Genomic DNA, 20925 nt, shown 5'->3' on the forward strand with positions numbered 1-20925 from the left:
CATATACACAACCAGTCACAAAAATCTTGTGATCTGAAGGCTTATGTTTAAATGCTTTAAATTAGTTTTGTAGACAAGATAAAGTGTCTACACAAGAATGGATTTTCAACAAGAAACTTTAAATTGTTTGGACATAATTTACAGTAAATTAAATAAATTATATCAGTATTATTGACTTTAATATTTTGACAATTAAAAGGCATCTTTTAACCAACATTTATTAATTCAGCGCCACCATTCATCAACATATATTCATATTAAAGGCATCTATAGGGGTCATGCAGTGAACAAAAGCAAAAAACTGCAGGAAAGAGGCAGTGATCAAAGCTAGGCATTCACAGCTGGCCAGATGTTAAAGCCAACTATGGCATGAGCATTTAACTAGGCTGAGATCTTGATTAAGGTTTAACCCTCTTGTCTACTGGAACTCATTCATGAGCACAAAAAACTTATGAGAGCCAATCGGAGTGCACAGTTTTTTTCCGGCCATCAAAGGCGCTGGCGGACTGGGGTGGAGCAGTGAAACGGTAGTGTCCTTCAGTGCTGGACTCTTTCATCTGCTCAGAGAACACTTCCTGATTAGTGCAACAACAGCTACAGGAGAAAAGCACGCCAAGAGAGCCTGTTACGAACAAACAGTGACAGCATGCAGTGATCCAGGGCGTTTAATTAGACCAAAATATAACAGCTCCTTGAATTTAATGATGTTAAAAACTGTGAAAAAAGACATTTTAACAAAAACACTGCAAACCCTCACATCAATAAATAAATAAAGAAAAATAGCACTACTTAAAAATTAGATTATGCTAGAAAAAAAAGTGCAAGACCGTAACTTTTTTGGCAAGTTTCGCTTTAACAAAATAAATAAATAAATAATTATCATTTATAAAAGTAGATAAAAACTAGAGTGTGCCATCCACTAATATTGGCACCTTTGGTAAATAGGTCTTTATTGTTTAACCTTTTAATATTTTGATACAAAGATTAACACAATATCAGCTCTCACTGAAATTAAACAATTGCAAAACCACCACAGTTTAATAAAAAAATAAAAAATAAAAATCTTTGTTAAATGTGTGTGCACCACAATTATTGGCACCCCAATGAATTCATACAATAAAGCTCATATAGGGGTATAAATATGAGGTAACACATATACTCCAAACTCCCTTACTCATTCATCACAAAAAAAAAACACAGTAGTTGTGTAATGTGCGGCAAAAGGTTATTAAGTTTTACAAAATGGGAAGTGGCAATAAGATAGCAAAGCAGTGAAAATGCCCATTTCTAACAAAAGGGCCTATGGGCTAGTTGCATATCTCCGCCATCTTGGATTTCCGGGTCTTGCGAGTGTGTGCGTAGATATTTCCGGTTGTGCTTAAAGTCAGTGCAGAGAACCGGAGAAGTCCAAATATTACCTTCTATATGTTTACAGGATTTATAATATCACTTCAAATGCAAATAAGATATACACTGCTATTATCACTATACTATAAATGTTAACTGAGCCAGTGGATTTGAAACTTGTTTATGTTTGAGCCTGGTGAATGAATTAAATACACTGTTCACTACTGTTCACGAGATGAAAGTTGAACTCATGGTGTGTATACACAGTTATATAATGTATTTTATCTTACCAAATATGTAAATGTACAAATTACTTATTTTTCGAAAATGTTTGCATTATTATTATTATTTATATTAAATATTTACCTCGTGAGACATGGGCTGCGATTTCTTCAGAAGTATCCATTTCTCAATTGTTCACATATATCAGTCTTTTTCATCATTATTTTCACAACATATTTTATTATTTTACACAATAAAAAATACATGACTAATTTTAATATCTGTTTAATCTGATAATTAATGGAAAAGAATAACAATATACATGGCTGCTCATAGACAGATTTATGCTGCAGATCTTTCACAAAACAAATAAACATAGAAAACACACATGAATGCAAACAGCGATCTTTTATTTAATGCAAACCTACCATATTACGTTTAATTGAACAGTAAGTTATAAATTATGTTATCAAATAAAGTTAATAAAACATGCTTTATCAGAAATCTCTGTGCGTCTTGTTTGACAGTCAGAAACATTGATCTTACATAACAGTCAGAACAAAACCAGCTCTTCGAAAATGAAAAGTATTGCATATTTGAGTGGTTTGTGTTTGAAAGAAGAAATCCCTGGACCTGACCTGATGGTGATTCGCATAATCAACAGAAGATTAAAGCAATCTCCGCGTTGTCTCTTGATGAATTTCCACAGAGAGGTACGTAAAATGTAGGGATGATGTTTCCCCATGTTTTTGATATACACACTATCCGCTGTTAAATTTTTAAATCATTAATTTTATACATCTATCCACGTATCGTATGTGAGTTTCCCTTACAGTCAATGCGAGCGTCGCAAGACCGGAAATAAGTACGCACACAATCGCGTCGCTGAAGCTGACCGGCGCCATCTTGTGCACCTAGCCCATTAAGAAGTTAGTTGGGTCTAGGGGTCAGAAAGTCTCCATAATCTGACATCACCTACATGCCCACAAAGTGTTTGGAAGGGTTCTAGAAAAAAAGCTTCTTCTCTCATCCAAAAATAAACTCAAACATCTTCAGTTTGCCAGACTTTACTGGAATTTACGGGATCGGGTTCTATGGTCAGATTAATGCAAAATTTGAGCTTTTTGGCCATAAACACCAGAGGTGGGCTTGGCGCACACAGAGAGGTAGCCTTATGGAAAAGTACCTCATGCCCACAGTTGGTGGTGGGTCTTTAATATTTTAGGGCTGTTTTTCCTGCCAGAGGACCTGGACATCATCTTAGGATAAATGGCATCATGGACTACCAAATATCAACAGATATTAAATGAACACCTGATTGCCTCTGACAGAAAGCTTAAAATGGGCCATGATTAGAAATAATCCAAAACATACATCAAAATCATCAAAAAATGGCTTACTGACCATAAAATCAAGGTCTAACCCTGACGATCCCAGTCCCCTGACTTGAAACCCATAGAAAATGTGCGGGGTGAACTGAAGAGGAGGGAAGGATCTGAAAAGATTCTGTTATGAGGAATGGCCTCAGATCCCATCCATATGTATTCTCCAAACTCATCAGTCAGGAGAAGAGTCAGTGCTATTATCTTGGCAGCACAAAGACTTGACTAAAAGGACGCCAAGTTATTGTGGCTCAAATATTTAAAATATATTTTTTTTATATATATATACTGTTTTGTTTGCAATTGTTTGTTTTCAGTGAGAGCATATTTTTTTGTTAATATTTTGCACAAAAAATAGGTTAAACAATAGACATTTTTTTCATACCCTTCTTTGCTCATAAAACAGACAGAAACAGACAAATAAATAATACATAGAAAAGTAAACTTGAAAATAAATAATAAATTAAGGTAGATACATAAATAGACAGATAAATAGATACATATTGTACATCAATAACAATAAAAATTGAATAATAAACTGATAAAGAGAAAATATATATATAAAAAATAGAAAAGGCAGATAAATAAATACAAAGGATAAATAATAAACAATAATTAAAAAAAAAAGCTACACTTTTTTTCAAAATGATAATAGGGAACAGAAAAGTTACCCTAATTGAAGAATCATTATCTATTCTGTTTTTTAGAGAAAAATACAGATTGCTCACATTCAAATTCAAAGAGACAGAAACTGCAGATAAAGGGAGAAAGAAAGAAAAACTATGATGGCCCTCATACAAACAGCACTGACTCACAATCATTTTAATGATCTGAACAGACCCAGTGAGTATCTGCGATTCTTCTCACTTTGACAACTGATCTGAGAGCTTCCTCGCTACAGCACAACCGACACTCATCTCCAGCACGAGCCATCTGGGCTAATCCCAGAGCGATGTCCTGCTAATGGAACAGCCATTTCACTCAGCACAAAGAAGTCTTGTTAGCTCAATGATGGATGATGTCCATAAGAAGCCCAGTGGCAGAGGTAGCCACAGAGAGAACCGCAGTTAAAGGAAATCAATCCCTTATAAAACCACTGCAGTTCAGTCAATCAGAACGCCTGGCTTTCAAATAGAGTATTTCACAGCTTAAAAGCTCTGAGACTTAAATAAATCAAGCCTAATTGAGTAACCAATTAAGAAGCCGAAAACAGGTATGTTTTTTATCCTCAAAAAAACCCTTCAGATAGTACCACTACTTACATTTAAAGCACACTTAAATGTCCTTTAAATGCATTGGATAACAAAATAACCAATCAAGTAGCTTCTACAAGCAAATGAAGTAGACCATTTTTCATTTGTAAAAATATTTTAAGTAGCTAGTGCCAAGTTTGGTTTATCTTACACAAAATCAAATAAAATAAAACATAAAATGTAAAATTAAAAAAAATTCAGAAAAAATAATTAATTTAATAATTATACACATTTTAACATTATTATATTATACATTAAGTGGGACAACAAAAATACTTTACAGCTTTTGCAAACCTGCTACTGTAAAAGCCTGAAAAGGCCCTGATTTCCTCACTTCCCATAGTCCAGACCCTTTAAAGTCTAACCGTCTGAACGTTGTGATGGATGCTGAGCTGCACATCTGGAAAAGTGTGAGCTTGAAGTGTTTCTTGGCCCTCCGTTGAGGTGCTTTTAATGAAAATATATATGCAGGCCTTCCCTGCATATAAAATGTGAATGGAGCACAAATGCTCTTACCAGGCAAAGACTGGAGCTTTAACAGTGAAAGTTTTCATAACATGAATGGCTTCTATAAAATCCAGTTAAAGCTGGATTTATAGGGCCACCCAACCGGGCACGAGTGCCTGGATCCGGACTGTATTGCATTTCAACACAAATGCATGCTCAAAATGTACATTACAGGGAAGTAACCAGGCAGTGAAATATTATCATCTGCGGATCCTGGTCCTCATCTTCTGTTGTCTGGATATGCAATAATTGAGTCTGAGGAGTTAATTAAAAGCTAATGCCTACATTGTCTACTCAGCGGTGATAAATGATGGCCCTGATTAAATTCTGACACTGCCCGGTTCTCCCAGCAACAAACCGTGTTTGTCTACTCACTGCCTTATCAGGCAAATCAAAATGTAATCTACAAGAACCACTCCAGGGACTGATGCTAATTTGATGCCACTTTTGAATTCTGTTGTTCTAATGATCATAGATGGTTTACATCCATTCATCAAAATATATAATATAATATAATATAATATAATATAATATAATATAATATAATATAATATAATATAATATAATATAATATAATATAATACCTTTTGTAAACAAATAGAGTAGACCATTTTTATAGATACTTTAAGTAGCTGGTGCCAAATTCAGTTTACTTAAATCTTATTAAAAAAAATAAAAATAAAAAAAAATAAAATAAAAAAAGTGATAAAATATAAACACCAAGTAACTTTTGCAAGAAAATAAACAACACACCTTTTTGTTGTCATTTTTACAATTACTTTAAATAGCTGGTCTCAAGTTTAGTTTATATCACGATAGACATATAATAAATGTCCAAAAGATGTTTTGGTCCATACAGTTATTTTTCACTAAAGCTTTACAATATACATTTATATAAAAAGTCTTACTCTGTATTTCAGAGTCTTGCTCTCGTCTTGCATCTGTATGATACATGTCTGGTGTTATCAGGAGGAACAAGGTAAGCTGGTTATCTGGATGTCACAATGACCTAAAAAGCTCCCACCTGCTCGAGGACAAGACAGCTGAATGTATTCAGACTCCAGTGGGGAACAAGAGTAAAAGTGAAGTGTACAGATCCATAAATGAAGAACAGCAGGTTCTTTTGGAGCTCTTTCATTGTCCAGCTGCCCCAGACTAGTCATTAAAAACACAAAACCCACAAAAAAAGACACCCACAGCACAGAGAATGAGGGCGAAAAGAAAAAGGCTAGTATTTATCACATTCCATTATCTGTCTGTGTTCCTCATCCAGTCCTCTCTGACCTTGCTTTCTTTTATGTAACACTTTTCAGGACATCCACTAATTGGCAAGCAACCAGCTGTGTCCCACAACAACCTCTCCCTCTAAAACTCCACATAAGCTCCCAGAACAGCGAACACTCAAAGGCTTATGCATGTTAGAAATCTGCCATGCTTTGATTTAGAGCTTGTGTAATACTCCACTCATCTGCCACTTATTCTTCTATTAAACACCACAGGGAATCTTCTCGGAGTGAGGCAAGAAAATGTCTTGTAAATAAGCATCTGCAGGTTTTCAGGAACACAAATTGAACTTCAGAGGAAGTTGAGAGTACAGTGAGGAAAAACAGTCATTTAGAGCATTTAATCCAGTTTATCAGCCAATATCTTTTGAGTTCTGGTTATTTATAGGAGACAAAACTACAACTACGCTGACTTGAAGGACTTGACAGCCAATCAGCATCCACTCAACTTTATAGAGAACAAGCATTTGAAACAGCAGAAGGTGGGGGGGGGGGCTTGTCAACTCCTTGCATTTTACTTATAGTAGTTGTAGCTTTTTATTAGATGAAACTGCAACTATTTTAGCATCTTAAATTATTTTACAATTGTACAATTTTGTTTTCAGATTTAGAGGTGCACACTTTTAATCCAATCAATTCTTGATGGGTAAAATTGAAGACTGTTACACTTGGAATCATCAAATTATGCGATCTGGAATCCACATTCACTTTGAGTTGACAAGAGAGGGATGGAAGATAATGTCTAAAATGGGGAGGAAACAAGAAAAGAAAAAAAGAGCATAGAGAGATTAGATTGTGGCTAGACATACTGCTGAATCATAGTATTCCTAACTTATGCACTGCGAATCTTTGCAACATATCGAGCGATAGAAATGTCCATTTCATCAAAAACTGACAGATGGTGTCTGAGAGCGACCATGGATGTCATATCGGAGAGATATTCAGAGCTTACACACTCCAAGACAGATAAACACAGCAGGCAGGAGTTTATCTAAATCCCACTCTGAAATATGGTTTCTTTCCGTTTATTGAAATCAGACGAGGCCAGATAAAACACAAACTCCAGGACCTGATGGTGTGATGTTACTAGAGCCAGACACCGCATGAGGAATAATACTGTCTGTGAGCCAGATAAGAGGAAAAACAGCATTGAGGAATGAGCAGGGGGTCAAAAGTTTCAAAAATATGTCTCAAATCAAGTTAAAATCGAATGTAAGGTAAACATTACATTCTCATCATTTATGAAAACTAGATTTGAAAACCTAGGCAGTTTAGAAAGAGTCGTCATGAGTAGCAGAGCTGGGTAAATTACAAATTGCAGTCTGGTACTGATTACAGATTATACATTGAAAACTGTAGTTAGTAATTTAATCTAGGTTACTCATGTTAGGTGATGTATTCTGACTATTTGTATAATACTTTTAGATTACATTTTAATTAAACTTGTTTAACCCCTTCACTCAGATTTTTGAGCATAGACTTTATAGTGCATGATCCAGACTTACATTTTTATAATTCATGAATGAAAACATTTTGTAACATGATATTGATGTAATATCAGTTGATATATAATTTCTGATGATTTCTAAAATGTGATAGAGAAAAAGACAACGAATAAGTCTTTTTTTTTTTTTTTAAACAAAGGTCAAAACTCCTGTTATAATGTAGATTTTTGAAGGTGCACTATTGTCATAAATTAATCTATTACTTTTCCTACATAATATTTAACAAAAAACATTTGTAAAATATATATTCGGGAATCTTAGACCTTTCCAACGATATATAGTTTGTCAAGATTAGACTAGATTGAATTGTAATATAGTGAAGTAAATGTAGGTGTCCCATTAAGCGTATTGATATATAAAAGCAAAGGGGAAAGAAAATATTTTATATATATATATATATATATATATATATATATATATATATATATATATATATATATATATATATATATATATTTTTATATTAACAACATAAAATGCATTAAACATTACAGCAGGAAGTGGGGATAATGTAAGAACTGCAGAGGGTTTGTGAGTTGATAAAAAAAAAAAAATACTTAAATTTAATTTAAAAAAAAAGTAAAATTAAAATAGTTTAAACACTAAAAATGTTTACCTGCCTGTCAGTCTGACCATTAATGACATCAGAGAACTGTAAACATGCAAATATTCTGTTAAATTATTTGAATTAGCTTTTTCAAAGACATTAAGTAAACATTATATTTGAATGGGTTTGGCTGATAAAAATGGATATCCCTGCATTATATGAAAAAAAAATATTAATAAACATGAAAAACGACAATGACATTTAAAAATCCCCCCAAAAATCATGAATCATTTACTTGTGCGAATAATATGTAATCCATAAAAATTAACTGTAATCTGATAATGAGTATTTAAAAAAATAATACACTCTAATAAAAGTACTTAATTTTGGAATCTGATTACTTAATCCAGATTATATGCAACCAGTTACATCAGCACTGATGGTTAGACATCACACAACCATGAACATATAAACAACCAATCAAAACATAGGTCATTTACATTAATGTACAGTATGCATAATATCTAAAACAGACAAAAAGGTGGTATAAAAATGGACGCATAAAACACAAAATACTATGTGTGAACTTCAGGGAACAATCAATTCTGCCAAAACCCCACTCCTCACACAAACCCTCTGCACCTGAACAATAAATTAACTGTATCATCTGACCGGTAATGGCTTTGCATAGCAATGAGAGCGCTGCAGACAGTGAACCTAAACAAGTCCTCATATCACGGAGATCTCTTTACACGGCAGGCGAAACGCTCTATGCGCCTCTTATCTGGGGGAAACACAGGAAAAGCAAACAGATTGCTTCCGGACTGGTGATGAATTGCAGACCCTAAAAAGATTTGAATAGGAATGAAATATGACCTGGATGTGGTTACTAATGATGCCCTATCGCTCCGAGCAGAATAAAAGGAAAAACACAAAGCTCTAGACATCGCCCCCCACCCTACACACACAGTATATCATTAAGATAATGTAGGTTGAGTGATGTAGTACAGGTCATATGTATGAAATGATGAAGTTGCAGCTTTCCCTCAGGGAAGGTTACTTGGATATGGGAATTTTTAGATGCTTTCTTTGTTCTTTGGAAAACATATCCTCAATTCAGAGCTGCTCACAATACTCTTTCACAACGACATCCTAAAAAAATACTGAGGGTCTATATAATGGGAAATGCATTAATGGCTCAGTGCTAGAGGGTTACAGGTGTGAGAAATATAGAGGGCCTTTTAAAACCCTTACATTTCCTTCTCGCCTTGTTTGCTTTTCTTTTTACGAAGTGAGAGGCTATAAAAACATCCCCTAGAATTAGGCATTCAAGAACGGTGTGTCTTTTGAAGCAGGAGTAATTACCTAGAAATGCATTTGAGCTTTAGAGTGTGGAGAATTTGGCTGAATAGACTAGACGCGATGATGGACTTTGCCGCCACGCTCTGTGACACGGCCTAATGAATCTCTATTGAACTCATAAAGCAGCTGGGCATGGAGATGTGACATTTGAAGTCATTTATAAAATCCATCCAGGAAGGCAAAATTAGAGGCCCTCATTAGCTTGCAGGTAGCTTTGGCAGAATGAGCATGAATAATGTCAAGCACAGAGAACCATTAGCACAGATCAAGCTGGAAAAAAAAAAATATGCAAATTGTATTTCTTTGTATTAAACAATTTATTTTGCATCTGGATTTTTTTTTTTTTTGTATAGAAAAAGCAAAACTACTACGGTATGCTGAGGAAATGGAGAACAAAAACCATTCTTCTAAATCGTTTTTTTTATTTTTATTACCACAAATAAAGTTGACAAAAACTGTAAAACTCAAGTTTTTTTTTTTTTTTGCAATAAACAAACTACTGAGGAAATTTAGAACAATCTAAAAAAAATTCTGTTCATTAGCACAGATAAAGCAAACTAAATATTTTCATGAAAATCCTACTTGTTAGAACACTGTCAAGAAATATTTATGAATATTTATAAATGGCCATACATGCATAATATATACATTTTGTTTATTTGTATTTTTTACACAAAACAAAAATCACAACCACTTTGCTGCACAAATTAAAAACTATTTAAACCACTGTTCACTATTTGCATTTTTAAAAGGTTATGCAAGACATAATTTACAGAGGGATCCAAAAGTCTGAAACCTCATTCAAAAATGGGATTCATAATCTAATTCAAAACAGGGAAATAAAGTTTCAGGATTTTGACCAATTTAAAACGCTGTGGCATCAAATTAATGAAAAAATGCATTCGATTCTGCATTTTAGGACACTAATAACATTTGTGACTTGGACCGTGACACTGACCATGTACTGGAAAAACTGTATTAAACTAGACAAATGCAAAACAGAAGCATTTTCGCTGGTGGTCTTGGACGGTTTACCTTTGGTCCTGCCAGTAAAACAGCACAAAGATTAAAAAGGATCAATACAAGAAACAATCAGCAGCGTCTAACAAGGCTTGGGATTTGATTCAGTTGACTCACTCCTAACAGATGACCAGGACCACATGCTCCACATGAACCATGATCATCCCCTGATTAACCGGTCAACCTAGCCGCCCAATTATCACGGCATGACACCATGTTGATGGATGCCCTTTATATCCACACACACTCTCTCTGAGCTCTACAGGATTATGATTGTCATCTCTACCTGAGCAGAAGGCACCAATTCATTCAAAGATTTGTCAATCAGATGCACAGAACTGACATTGAGAACGGAGGATTTATTTTTGTGTGCTCCCCTGATTTCAACACGGCACGAGGCTGGTGAGGAAGCATTTGAAAGAGAAGAGAACAAAAGACAGAGCAAGACAAAGACAGGAGGAGGCAGAGAGTGCTGAGAGCGGGAGCTGCCGAAAGATGATACACAATCGTCATCGATCACAAAGACAGCAAACAGCTACGAATGTGTGTGTACTCTGTGGGGGCTTGTGAGGGTTTGAATTTCCCCCTACTGTGGCGAGTTTTTATGCCCACCTATGTGTTTGTGGGAGAAGGCAGATGCCAGTGCAATGTGACACCAGTGCAGATCAAGCTCATAATCGCTGGGCTTAAGTGTGTGTGGTCCCTCAGCCTGAGGTTATCATCATTGATGGAAAATATTATGAAGACAAAAACTTAGATACGGCGGTTCGCAAAAGAACAAATCTGGACTTGTAAATAAGCACTGCAATATAAACAAATGGAATAGAATACAACTTTTTAATCAGTGCCGGATGATCTGATTTAAACAATCTCTCAAATCTGACCAATGAACCACCCAGGAAGAGATGGTCTGATCCAGTCAAAGCAGCTGACTCGTATAGTGACAACTTACAGCCAAGTTGATTTTATTGTTGTTGGGAACTGAATGAATAAAACTTTAACCCAAAAGCTGATTCAGCATTATCGTAAAACAATGTAGTTTCTGATAAACTGTGGTCTGTTTAAATCATAGACAGATGGTACAATGTGGTGCAATTATAAATGTAAGGATTGAAAACGAAAACAAAATGCCTTTTAAAATGAGCAACGTTCAAATTAATATATAAAGTAGAAAGTGAATGAGCACCTAAACAAATGAATAAAGTAAATAAAATAAAAAAAATGACAGTGTGATACTAAACTAAAACTGAAGCAATTCTCAAATAAACAAATGTATAAAGTAGCAAGTAGATAAATAACTAAAATATATAAAAAAATTAAGTGAATAAATGATGCAGTATGATGGTTTATTAGTAATGTGAAAAAGACGACATCTAAAACCAACAGTCTACTGAAACTAGTTTATTTTTTTAGATAAATAAAAATAAATAAAAGTGGTATGTAATTAAATAACTAGAGTAAATAATGCAGTGTGATATTAGAAATGGGAAGCAAAAGAAATAAGATAATAAATTAATATTGCAGTGAGTTGTTATATTAGTAATGTAAGGGATGACGACTAAAACCAACATCCTACTGAAAGTCAGAAAGAAGTCATTTCAAATAAATAAGTCAATACATAAATAAATAAAAATCAGTACTAGCCTGCCTCAAATTGTGGACCAGAGCAGACAGACTCTACAAGACCCACAAAAACCATGAGCCATATAAAGCCATATAAAGGACTGAATGGATAACATGTTTTCACATACATTCAAAATATCTTCTGGATTTCAACCATCAGCAACCATATTCTGAGGTCTGTGGAGCATTAACCTGGATGGGAAGTTATGCCTCAACTCTGCAAGACCTCAGGACTGAGATTTTCATCATGTGTGAACACTTCATAACTCACTGATGGCTCTGCTGAACCCTTTGATCCAGACTTACACTGGTACGACTTCAGTGAGGGAACGTAAGGGGGTTCACGTTTCCAAAAGTTACCTCATAGTGGCACTGATGGGAGCTGTCAAAGTCTAGTCCATACACACAATAAAATTCTGCTTGATGTGATCCCATGAATGATTGTGGCACATAGCGGCAAACTTTAGAGAATCTCATTGTAATTGCATATTCTACTGCATTACACTTCTGCTCCAGCCACTCATGTTTGAACAAAACTAATGTCCTTTTCTATTAAAGAAACAATTTATTTGATGTTTCTGGGTACAAAGGGTCAGATCCCAAAGTGGTATATCTACACCAATACAACCAATAGTCGAGCTCAGTAAAGCTCAATAAAGGCGACATGCTCTTTGTTGCAACACTGGCTAGTAAGTTCTTTCAAGACTTGACAAGACTATTCTTAACTTTTAACTGTAGATGATCCTCCATTGGGAGGCTAGTGTCACTGGTCAGTAAGTACATGGGGTTTGTGGATTCAGACAGTGTTCAGATGTGCAGAGTTGGCTGACAGTTCCTTGAAGCTGGCCATAGAAGGATAACCAGTGCAAATCTGCAAGTAATCAAGGCATCAACCCCCAACACACAGCATCACATCGACACAGACTCCCATAGAGTGTGCATAAATCAATAGGGATGGTAGGTTTGAACTTAAAAACTTACATGTGTTCTACACTGGTGGAATAATACAGCACATCGAGGGAGAAACGCGGAGTGTTTTAAAATGCAACTATTTCCACTGGCAGCAAGTCAAACCTTTCAGTCACTCACTCACTCTGCATCTCTTTCACTTTGCCTCCGGCTCACTATAACCACTGAAAATGATTTTAAAATTCATTTTGGTACTTTTGATGAAGCCCATCTGCCTCTCCTTCATAAAATATAGCATTTCTGTGTTGGGTTATGTGGTTTAAGCGCTCTCTTTAGCCTCCAAACATCTCAAATTACCCTCTTTAAATAAGTCACTCTTCGCTGCATCGCTCATGTTGCATCCCACAGCAGTCAGAGCTGAATGACAGCGGTTCAGTTAGAGGAGTTAAAAAAAAAAAAAAAAAAGTGCTAAATGTTCTGTTGCCAATGTAGATATTTGGGATTGTAACTGGTTTAATGGAAAAAAAGCCTGAAGATGCTAACAGGGTGTGACAAGAGCTGCAAAGTAATGTGAGTGCATTGATCTGTTATAAAGTCCAGCTGCCTCTAAGTGTAATGAGATAAAGTGTGTATATATATATTTTTTTTTTAAATATTATTTTAGTCCTGTCAAATGAATTAATTAAAAATGTATTGCGATTAATAGCATCCAAAATAAAAGTTTTTGTTTTTTTGTGTAAGGTGTATAATTATAATAATGCATAAATATTCTTATTATAATTATTATATTTGAAAATATTTACATGTATATATTTATATTCGTATGATTTATATTTTATAAATTATGTAATATACAAACAAACAAAATTCCGAAAAATACATACATGTGTGTATTTATATATAAATATTAAATAAAATAAAATACACAATACACACACATCATGTAAACAAAAAAGTTTATTTTGGATGTGATTAATCACGATTAATCGTTTGACAGCACTAATTATTTTTTATATATTTTTGAAAAATTTAAAATACATTTAAAATTAATTATAATATGCCGTAAATTGATCATTTCATAAGCATGGATGATTCTGATTACTGCCATATGGATTGGAGAAATGCATAAACTGAAAATTCAATGTTGACTTGAATTCTTTCCAAGACCACCAATAACCACATACCTACTTCCAAAGTGATAAAAAGACAATTTCAGGAAAACTCTTTGTCCTATAACTCCAATAAAATAGCATTCTGACATTTTAAAAGACATGAGAGCATGTCTAGAACAAATGATTTGATCAAATAAATGGTCTGTTGCCATCTAATATTAAGGCTTGTAATGGCAAGCATTAACATCACGATGAAGATAGACCGCTTATGTATTTTGTTATATTTTTGTGGATGACAATGTATTTTACTTTAAGAATTACTTTAATCATTACGGATATAAGAGTGAAACAAAAACATGATTGTGAACAAAATGCAGTATAAATGTTTTATATGAGCATAGAATTGCAAATTAATCATTTATAATCTGTACATCTGTCAAAACCACACATATGGTGATAAAGCTTACAGTGCAAGTTTTTTTTTTTTTTTTGTTGACACAATCGATCAATAACAATACACACAAAGGCGCATAATGAAACACTCCTCCTAAAAGCCACAAAGTGCTATACAGTCTCTCCATTGATAGAACACACATGTGCACCATCAAACCGAGTGTAACAATTGAGATACTGCAAAATACTTAGTGAAACAAAGACAAAACATTCCCTGCTTATTTACAAGATATCAAAGTTACAGCAATATACGAGACAACTTGTTAAGCATGCATTTCGCCACACAGCTGGAAAAGAGATGGATGTTTTCTTTGTAAATCCCCCTTGAGGCCCATTTCACATTTCTAGGGTCATGTTTAAGGACTGTTACAGATGAACAAAACATGAAGAATGAAGAAAAGTGGGCAGTAGTAGATGACTGGGTTGAATTAAAAACCTTATTTCGTATGCAAATCTTTTGTTTGACTACAAGTCGGTTTAATTTTTTATAATGTAATAGTGCTGATGTCTTACAGTACTACGCATTAATTGCAACCACTTTGTTATTTAAGAAACAACTGCTCTACAAGAGTAATATCCCACTGAATTAATCAAAAACTAACTTTATTGGGGGAAACATGTCCTCTGCAACCTGAGCTAATCAGCAAACAACATCCTCTGGAAATCTCTTCACTAATAAAACTCTGGCATTCAAAACAAACAGCAAGATTTTATCTCTGCAAGCAATGTGAAACTCATCCAGAGGGCAAAAACCATGTATAACTCTCAGTCAGAACCATGGAAATGCTTTAGAACAGAACAATTGGCACAAGATCACATGCCGGCTCTCAAACATCGCTCTCAAGACATGTAAAAATAAATTTCCCCCAGTAGGATTACCACTGGCTGATGTTTTCTGCCTTCAGTCAAGTTGCGCATTTCATACCAAGAATGCTTTATTCACTTTTTTATTGATATTACCATTGGCGCAAGGAGTGTGGACAAGCCTCCATACCGTTCCAGGGAAAAACACTTGACGTGATTAAGAAAACAGAGACAGAGCGCAGTATTCCAGAGCTCTGAGAGCTTAGGATTGCAACCACACTTCAACAGCTGGTGCATGACCACAGTCAGAGACAGAAACCAGTCCCAGGAGTCGAGACGGGAATCACAGAAAACCAATCGCCAGATTCTTTGATTATGCCTTGTGCACACAAACACATAAATCAAAGCAACTTAAACCCCTGGGAACGGGTGTAGGACGCAAGACTGTTGACCTTTATGTGAGAAGGTCGACTTGATGAATGACTCTGGAAGGTCAGTGTACTGATTGGGTATCTGTGGTCACTCAAGAGGGACAGAGAAGGATGCATGCATCTGTGCATCTCTTGGGTTTAAATTAACACTGGGTCGCATCTGAAAATTAAAGGTCATGTGTCGTGATTTAACATTTAAACGCAGTGTGTGAGACACACTATTTGCATCACTAGTAATTAGAGCTATAATTTGCAGTCTCATCAGTGAGATTTCTGTAGAAATGTGTGTGCAAAAGGTCCATTGTCCACCGATTTCAAATTTCTTGCTTTACTTGAGCATAAGCAAAATATGCATGGGGAACATTTCGCTTAATACTTAAAACTCCAAATCTTATGGATTCCGATTGGAATGACTGGAGTTCACCCATGAAATTTTGTCTATCAACACAGAGTAGATCAACACATGGTTGAATCGGTTTTTAAATATAGGACTAATTGAATATCAATGATTTACATTTGAACGGCATTATGATATACTGAAACAATTATGGCATGGACACTGATATGCCCAGCTGAGTCTTTGAAATTATCTTTAAAGCCTGATTAGGTTCCACCGTGGACTGGAGTCTATAAATGAATCTTAATAGAATCAGATGCGGCGGGAGATGTTTCCACAAATTATCACTTTCCTTCTGCATTGGCTAGTTCACTAAACCCGTCATTTCATGGGTCATTTCTCTGCAGTAAAACCACAAAAGATGCCCATGGGTGTGTCTCACAAAGCATACTGAAATGGTTTTAATCAATTTCCCAGGGAAAAAAAAGCATTAATATAATGATGAGACTGACAGTAACAGCAGGCCTGTCACTCAGTCAAATATGAGATAGGATAGTTGTCACAGAGATTACATCTCAGTAAATATGTTTTAGAACAATCTGTTTCCCAACCATGATCCAGCTCATTTTGGATGTCTCCATCCACATCTGTTTCAGGCCCTAAATTAGCTAATGTGCTCAATTGGGTGGGTTTAATTTAGAAAAATATACAACATGTGTAGTGTTTGAGTCCCTTGGGGCAAGTTGTCACATTTTACATGTTGTTAACTATGCATGATTGCACAATAGGCTACCTTTTACATGCTTATTTTTTTCAAGCTAATTAAAATAAACTAATCTAAACTGAAACATAGTCACTGTAATGAAAAATGTGACAACTATCCCCATTTCCCATACTGGGATCTCCTCAATTTAGTGCAAACAGTTCACACTATAGACAATGAACAAATGTAAAATGACAAACAATAAAAGTGACCAGATGTGTCACAATATAAATGTTTCTTAGATATATGGCAAGTGTCAGAAACAAACGAATAAACGAAAATAATCAAATTAAAACAAACGTGTTTTAATCCCTTTTAATCTGCCACTTCTAAAACGTTTCCCATGTGTAAATACATTGAGTAGCCTAAGAGTGATACATTTTGCAACTAAAGATGTTTTCATAAAGTTGTATGCGTTATTCTTACAAACAATAAGCATACAGATTATTTGATCTGTGTGAATAAGAGCACATTTAACTGAACACACCTGTCATTATTGTGCTTATCTGTTAATGCGAAGTGATGCTCAAGGACTGTAAGTTACCTGTCATCATAGCAGAAATCAGCGCTCAGTGTGTTCATGTAGAGGAGCAGAGCCACCACGCAGCACACCAGCTCCACTATCATCTCAACGACAGAGAGGAGAAAAGAAAGTCCAGGAATGAATGACACTGATCAGTCCCCTTCTCTGTTTGCTGTTGTCCTCATTGTTTTGCTCCCGCTGCGAGATGGGAAGAGTTTCAAACACGCGCATCGCTCGTCTAACCCATTCTCAGTCAAAGGCTGTGGATTCAGCCCAGATATCTGCTCGTGCTGTGTGCTTTCGCTAATGAACGGAGAGTATTCGGCTGCTCTTCGTCCAGAAAGCCGTAGTGAAACATCCCGTTGCAGTTACACCCTCATATCAAACACACAACACGCGTGTGATGTTTGGAAACGCCGCGCATGCGCAGAAATCAATTCACAAGAGAGGCATCACCCTTGAGCTGAGAGAGTCTTGTCCTATTACATTGATTTAGAGCTTAACCATAAGTGTAATTGCTTTGGTTTGCAGCATTTACATTAGTTTTGAACAACTTGTAAGTAAATAAAAAATAATAAATAAATATTAAGCTCCATTCTGTGATTTGATTGGTAGAGGCTATGTAGCCTAAATATCACATCAGCATGGAAGCACGTTTTTGCCTGAATCAAAAATGAAACAAAATGTAATAAATAAGTAAATAAACAAACGAACAAATATATGTAATTGCCACTTTTTTATTGCAATTCTGAGTTTATATCTCACAATTCAAACATTGATTCCCCATTTGAGTAAAAAAGTCAGTAAAATTGCAAAATGTAAAATCTTAATTTTTACTTTTCTCTTTTCTTTTCTGAGTTTACATCCCATAGGCTATAGGCTATATCTCATATATATATATATATATATATATATATATATATATATATATATATGCAGTTGCTTTGGTTTGAAGCATTAACATTAGTAAATACATGTAACAAATTTTATAAATGTAATTAATTTATTTGTTATTAACAAATAAATAAATTTAATTGTGACTTTTTTTTCTCATAATTCTGAATTTATGTCAAAATTCATACTTTGTTTCCCCAATTATGAGAGTTAAAAATTCAGTATTGCAAAATATAAAGTCAGAATTCTGACTTTTCTCAGTTCTGAATTTACATCCCATATAGACTATATCTCACAATTCTGACATTTTCCCCTCAGAATTCTGTTCAAATCTTGAAATTCTTTTTTTTTTTTTAGCAACTTTAGTATATTTCACAATTCAGACTTTTATTCTCAGAATTGCAAGAAAAAAGTCTTGTTGTTGTTTGTTTGTTTTTTCCTCCTAAGAATAATCTGCTTTGAAGGAAGTAGATGATGAATTTGATCTTTGCACCCTGCGGTGAGTTGTGCTTTTTGCATGTGGATCTCTGAAAGTCCCCACTTAGGAACAGCTGGGGCAAAACCTGTTCAGTGCATGTGAGAATCTGCATGAGTCAAACACAGGAACAAGAGCGAGAGATCATTTGTACCCCTGTGTAGTCACTCCACTCCTGTTCCACCCCGCTGACCTCAAGCTGTTGACCCTTGACCATCAACCCCACTGGGAGGACAACTGCTGTTTTCAGGAATCAACACGAGCTCTGACCTTATCAGTGCTGCATTCTGCTGCGGATACAAACAGTCAGATGGAATAGATGTCAATCTGAAAAGTATACATTAAAAAAAAAAAAAAAATTACAAAATTATAATCGCAATAGATAACAAAAAAAAAAAGGTTTGTAACTGGTTGCAGGTGTGTTAGGGTAATTTATAGAGATATTTTTCAATGCAAATAATACAATTTAATAATATAATATAATAAAAATAAAAAATGCATTATTTGACTTTATTCACCTTTGAATGAAAAACAAGCCTGATGAGGACTGTAAGACGTGTCTCATTTTGTTTTTCAGAGTTCCTGTTGTATAAATAATTATATTTTATTTTTCATCACAGCTGATGAATATCAAACAGGAAACAGTCATGATGGGCAGTGCCAGAGTCTGGAACATTCCTGCTCCTAAATAGCACCTGCTTGATTTAGACCACACTAAGATCAATTGTATTAAAATAATAAATAGCACCAAAATTATGTTTTATGCTGATTAAAAGAACATTTCAGATGGAAACTGATTGAAGTCTTGACTTGGCGTTGGTATTTTGTTCTTCGTCATCTCTTTTTGATTACAACAACTGGTATTTGATATTTTCATGTTTCATGTCGGGCCTGTGTTTGAACATGCTCTTAATCAAACTATAATATCATTATTATTACAAACACCTCTTTGGTTTTTCCATAATTCCACAAATCAGTTAAAAATGGACTCAACCTCAAGGAAATCCTGCATGTTTGTAAGAAAAGCCGAAAGCAACGGTTTGAAGTTAAAAACGTCATAATGATGGATTTGTTTCTCTTATAAACGTGCAGCTTTTCACTTTGCAAGACATTAATGGATTGACTAGAGTCTTGTGGATAGAGTATGGATTATTGTCATGTTTCTGTTCTTATCAGCTGCTTGAACTCTCATTCTGACGGCACCCATTCACAGCAGAGGATCCACAGAATACTAAACAGCTGCATTAATTAAACTGATAAAACAAGTGTTCTGCCATATGTTCATATATTATACATTTGCCATGTTGACCTATTAGGACAATGCTGCTTGTCTAATGAGTGATTTTGTTGCATTTTCCATGCAGCCCAACTCAATAAAGTCAGTCACAATATTATAGGAAAATGTTTTCAGGGCAAAACATTTTAATCTGAAACACTGCCATCCAATTTGTGACAGAAAACACAATGAAAACGCGAACTTGTTTACATTTTTATTCACAAAACTAAAAAAAATATATATCACTGACTTTTACAATCAAATTTGGATTGTGCCCCATGGTGCACAGAGCATACAGTGAAAGAGTGAAATAACTGAACTTGAAGACATTTTATTCATGTACGTCTTTCGGCCAGACATGAAATTGTTCACTAAAATGCTGTTAACACTTCAGACAGTGAGGCAAAAAAGAAGCTGATTATGTTCAGATGGAACTCATCATGCATCATTGTAGATGAGATTGGCATATGTTTGCGTGTGATGGAGAAATAGAGACGAGATTGAAAGAGAGAGAGAAATAATAACAGAATATTTTCCATCTGTGCATCCTGTTTAGTCCCTTTGAATCACTGATGAAAAGATAAATCGCACCTCTTTTTCCTTCCAATTCCCTTCGCTCTCACTCTCCCCTCTCCTTCTTCTTTTCCCATGCAAACTCCGATGCCTGATAAGGAGTATTGTGTGGTTCCTCCCTGTTTCCTCCACTGACCGGAAGCTTAAATGGCTCCCCATTGACTTTTCCCTCCGTTTCTCTTTTCATCCCATTGTTACACAAGATTTGCCAGGGCCTGGATGTCCATATAAATCAGCAAAGAAAATTAACATTCTGGGATTAAAAATTCAATCAATGTATAATCTTTCACACTAAAGCTGAATTTAATAGGATGTTCACATAAA

At 35.0% G+C, this 20925-nt stretch overlaps 1 protein-coding gene across 1 annotated transcript in view; it reads right to left on the bottom strand.

Annotated features, from left to right (window-relative positions):
- tmtc2a (transmembrane O-mannosyltransferase targeting cadherins 2a) overlaps positions 1 to 17798 on the bottom strand; it is a 32554-nt gene extending 14756 nt beyond the window's left edge. Inside the window, exon 1 of the mRNA XM_026240217.1 lies at positions 17405 to 17798. Coding sequence (XP_026096002.1) covers positions 17405 to 17487 — 83 coding nt within the window. The 5' untranslated portion in view covers positions 17488 to 17798. The remainder of the gene's footprint in view (positions 1 to 17404) is intronic.
- Between the last annotated feature and the right edge of the window lie 3127 nt (positions 17799 to 20925).

This window comes from Carassius auratus, chromosome 4, assembly GCF_003368295.1.
Source record: "Carassius auratus strain Wakin chromosome 4, ASM336829v1, whole genome shotgun sequence".
In the NCBI taxonomy this organism is placed as follows: Eukaryota; Metazoa; Chordata; class Actinopteri; order Cypriniformes; family Cyprinidae; genus Carassius; species Carassius auratus.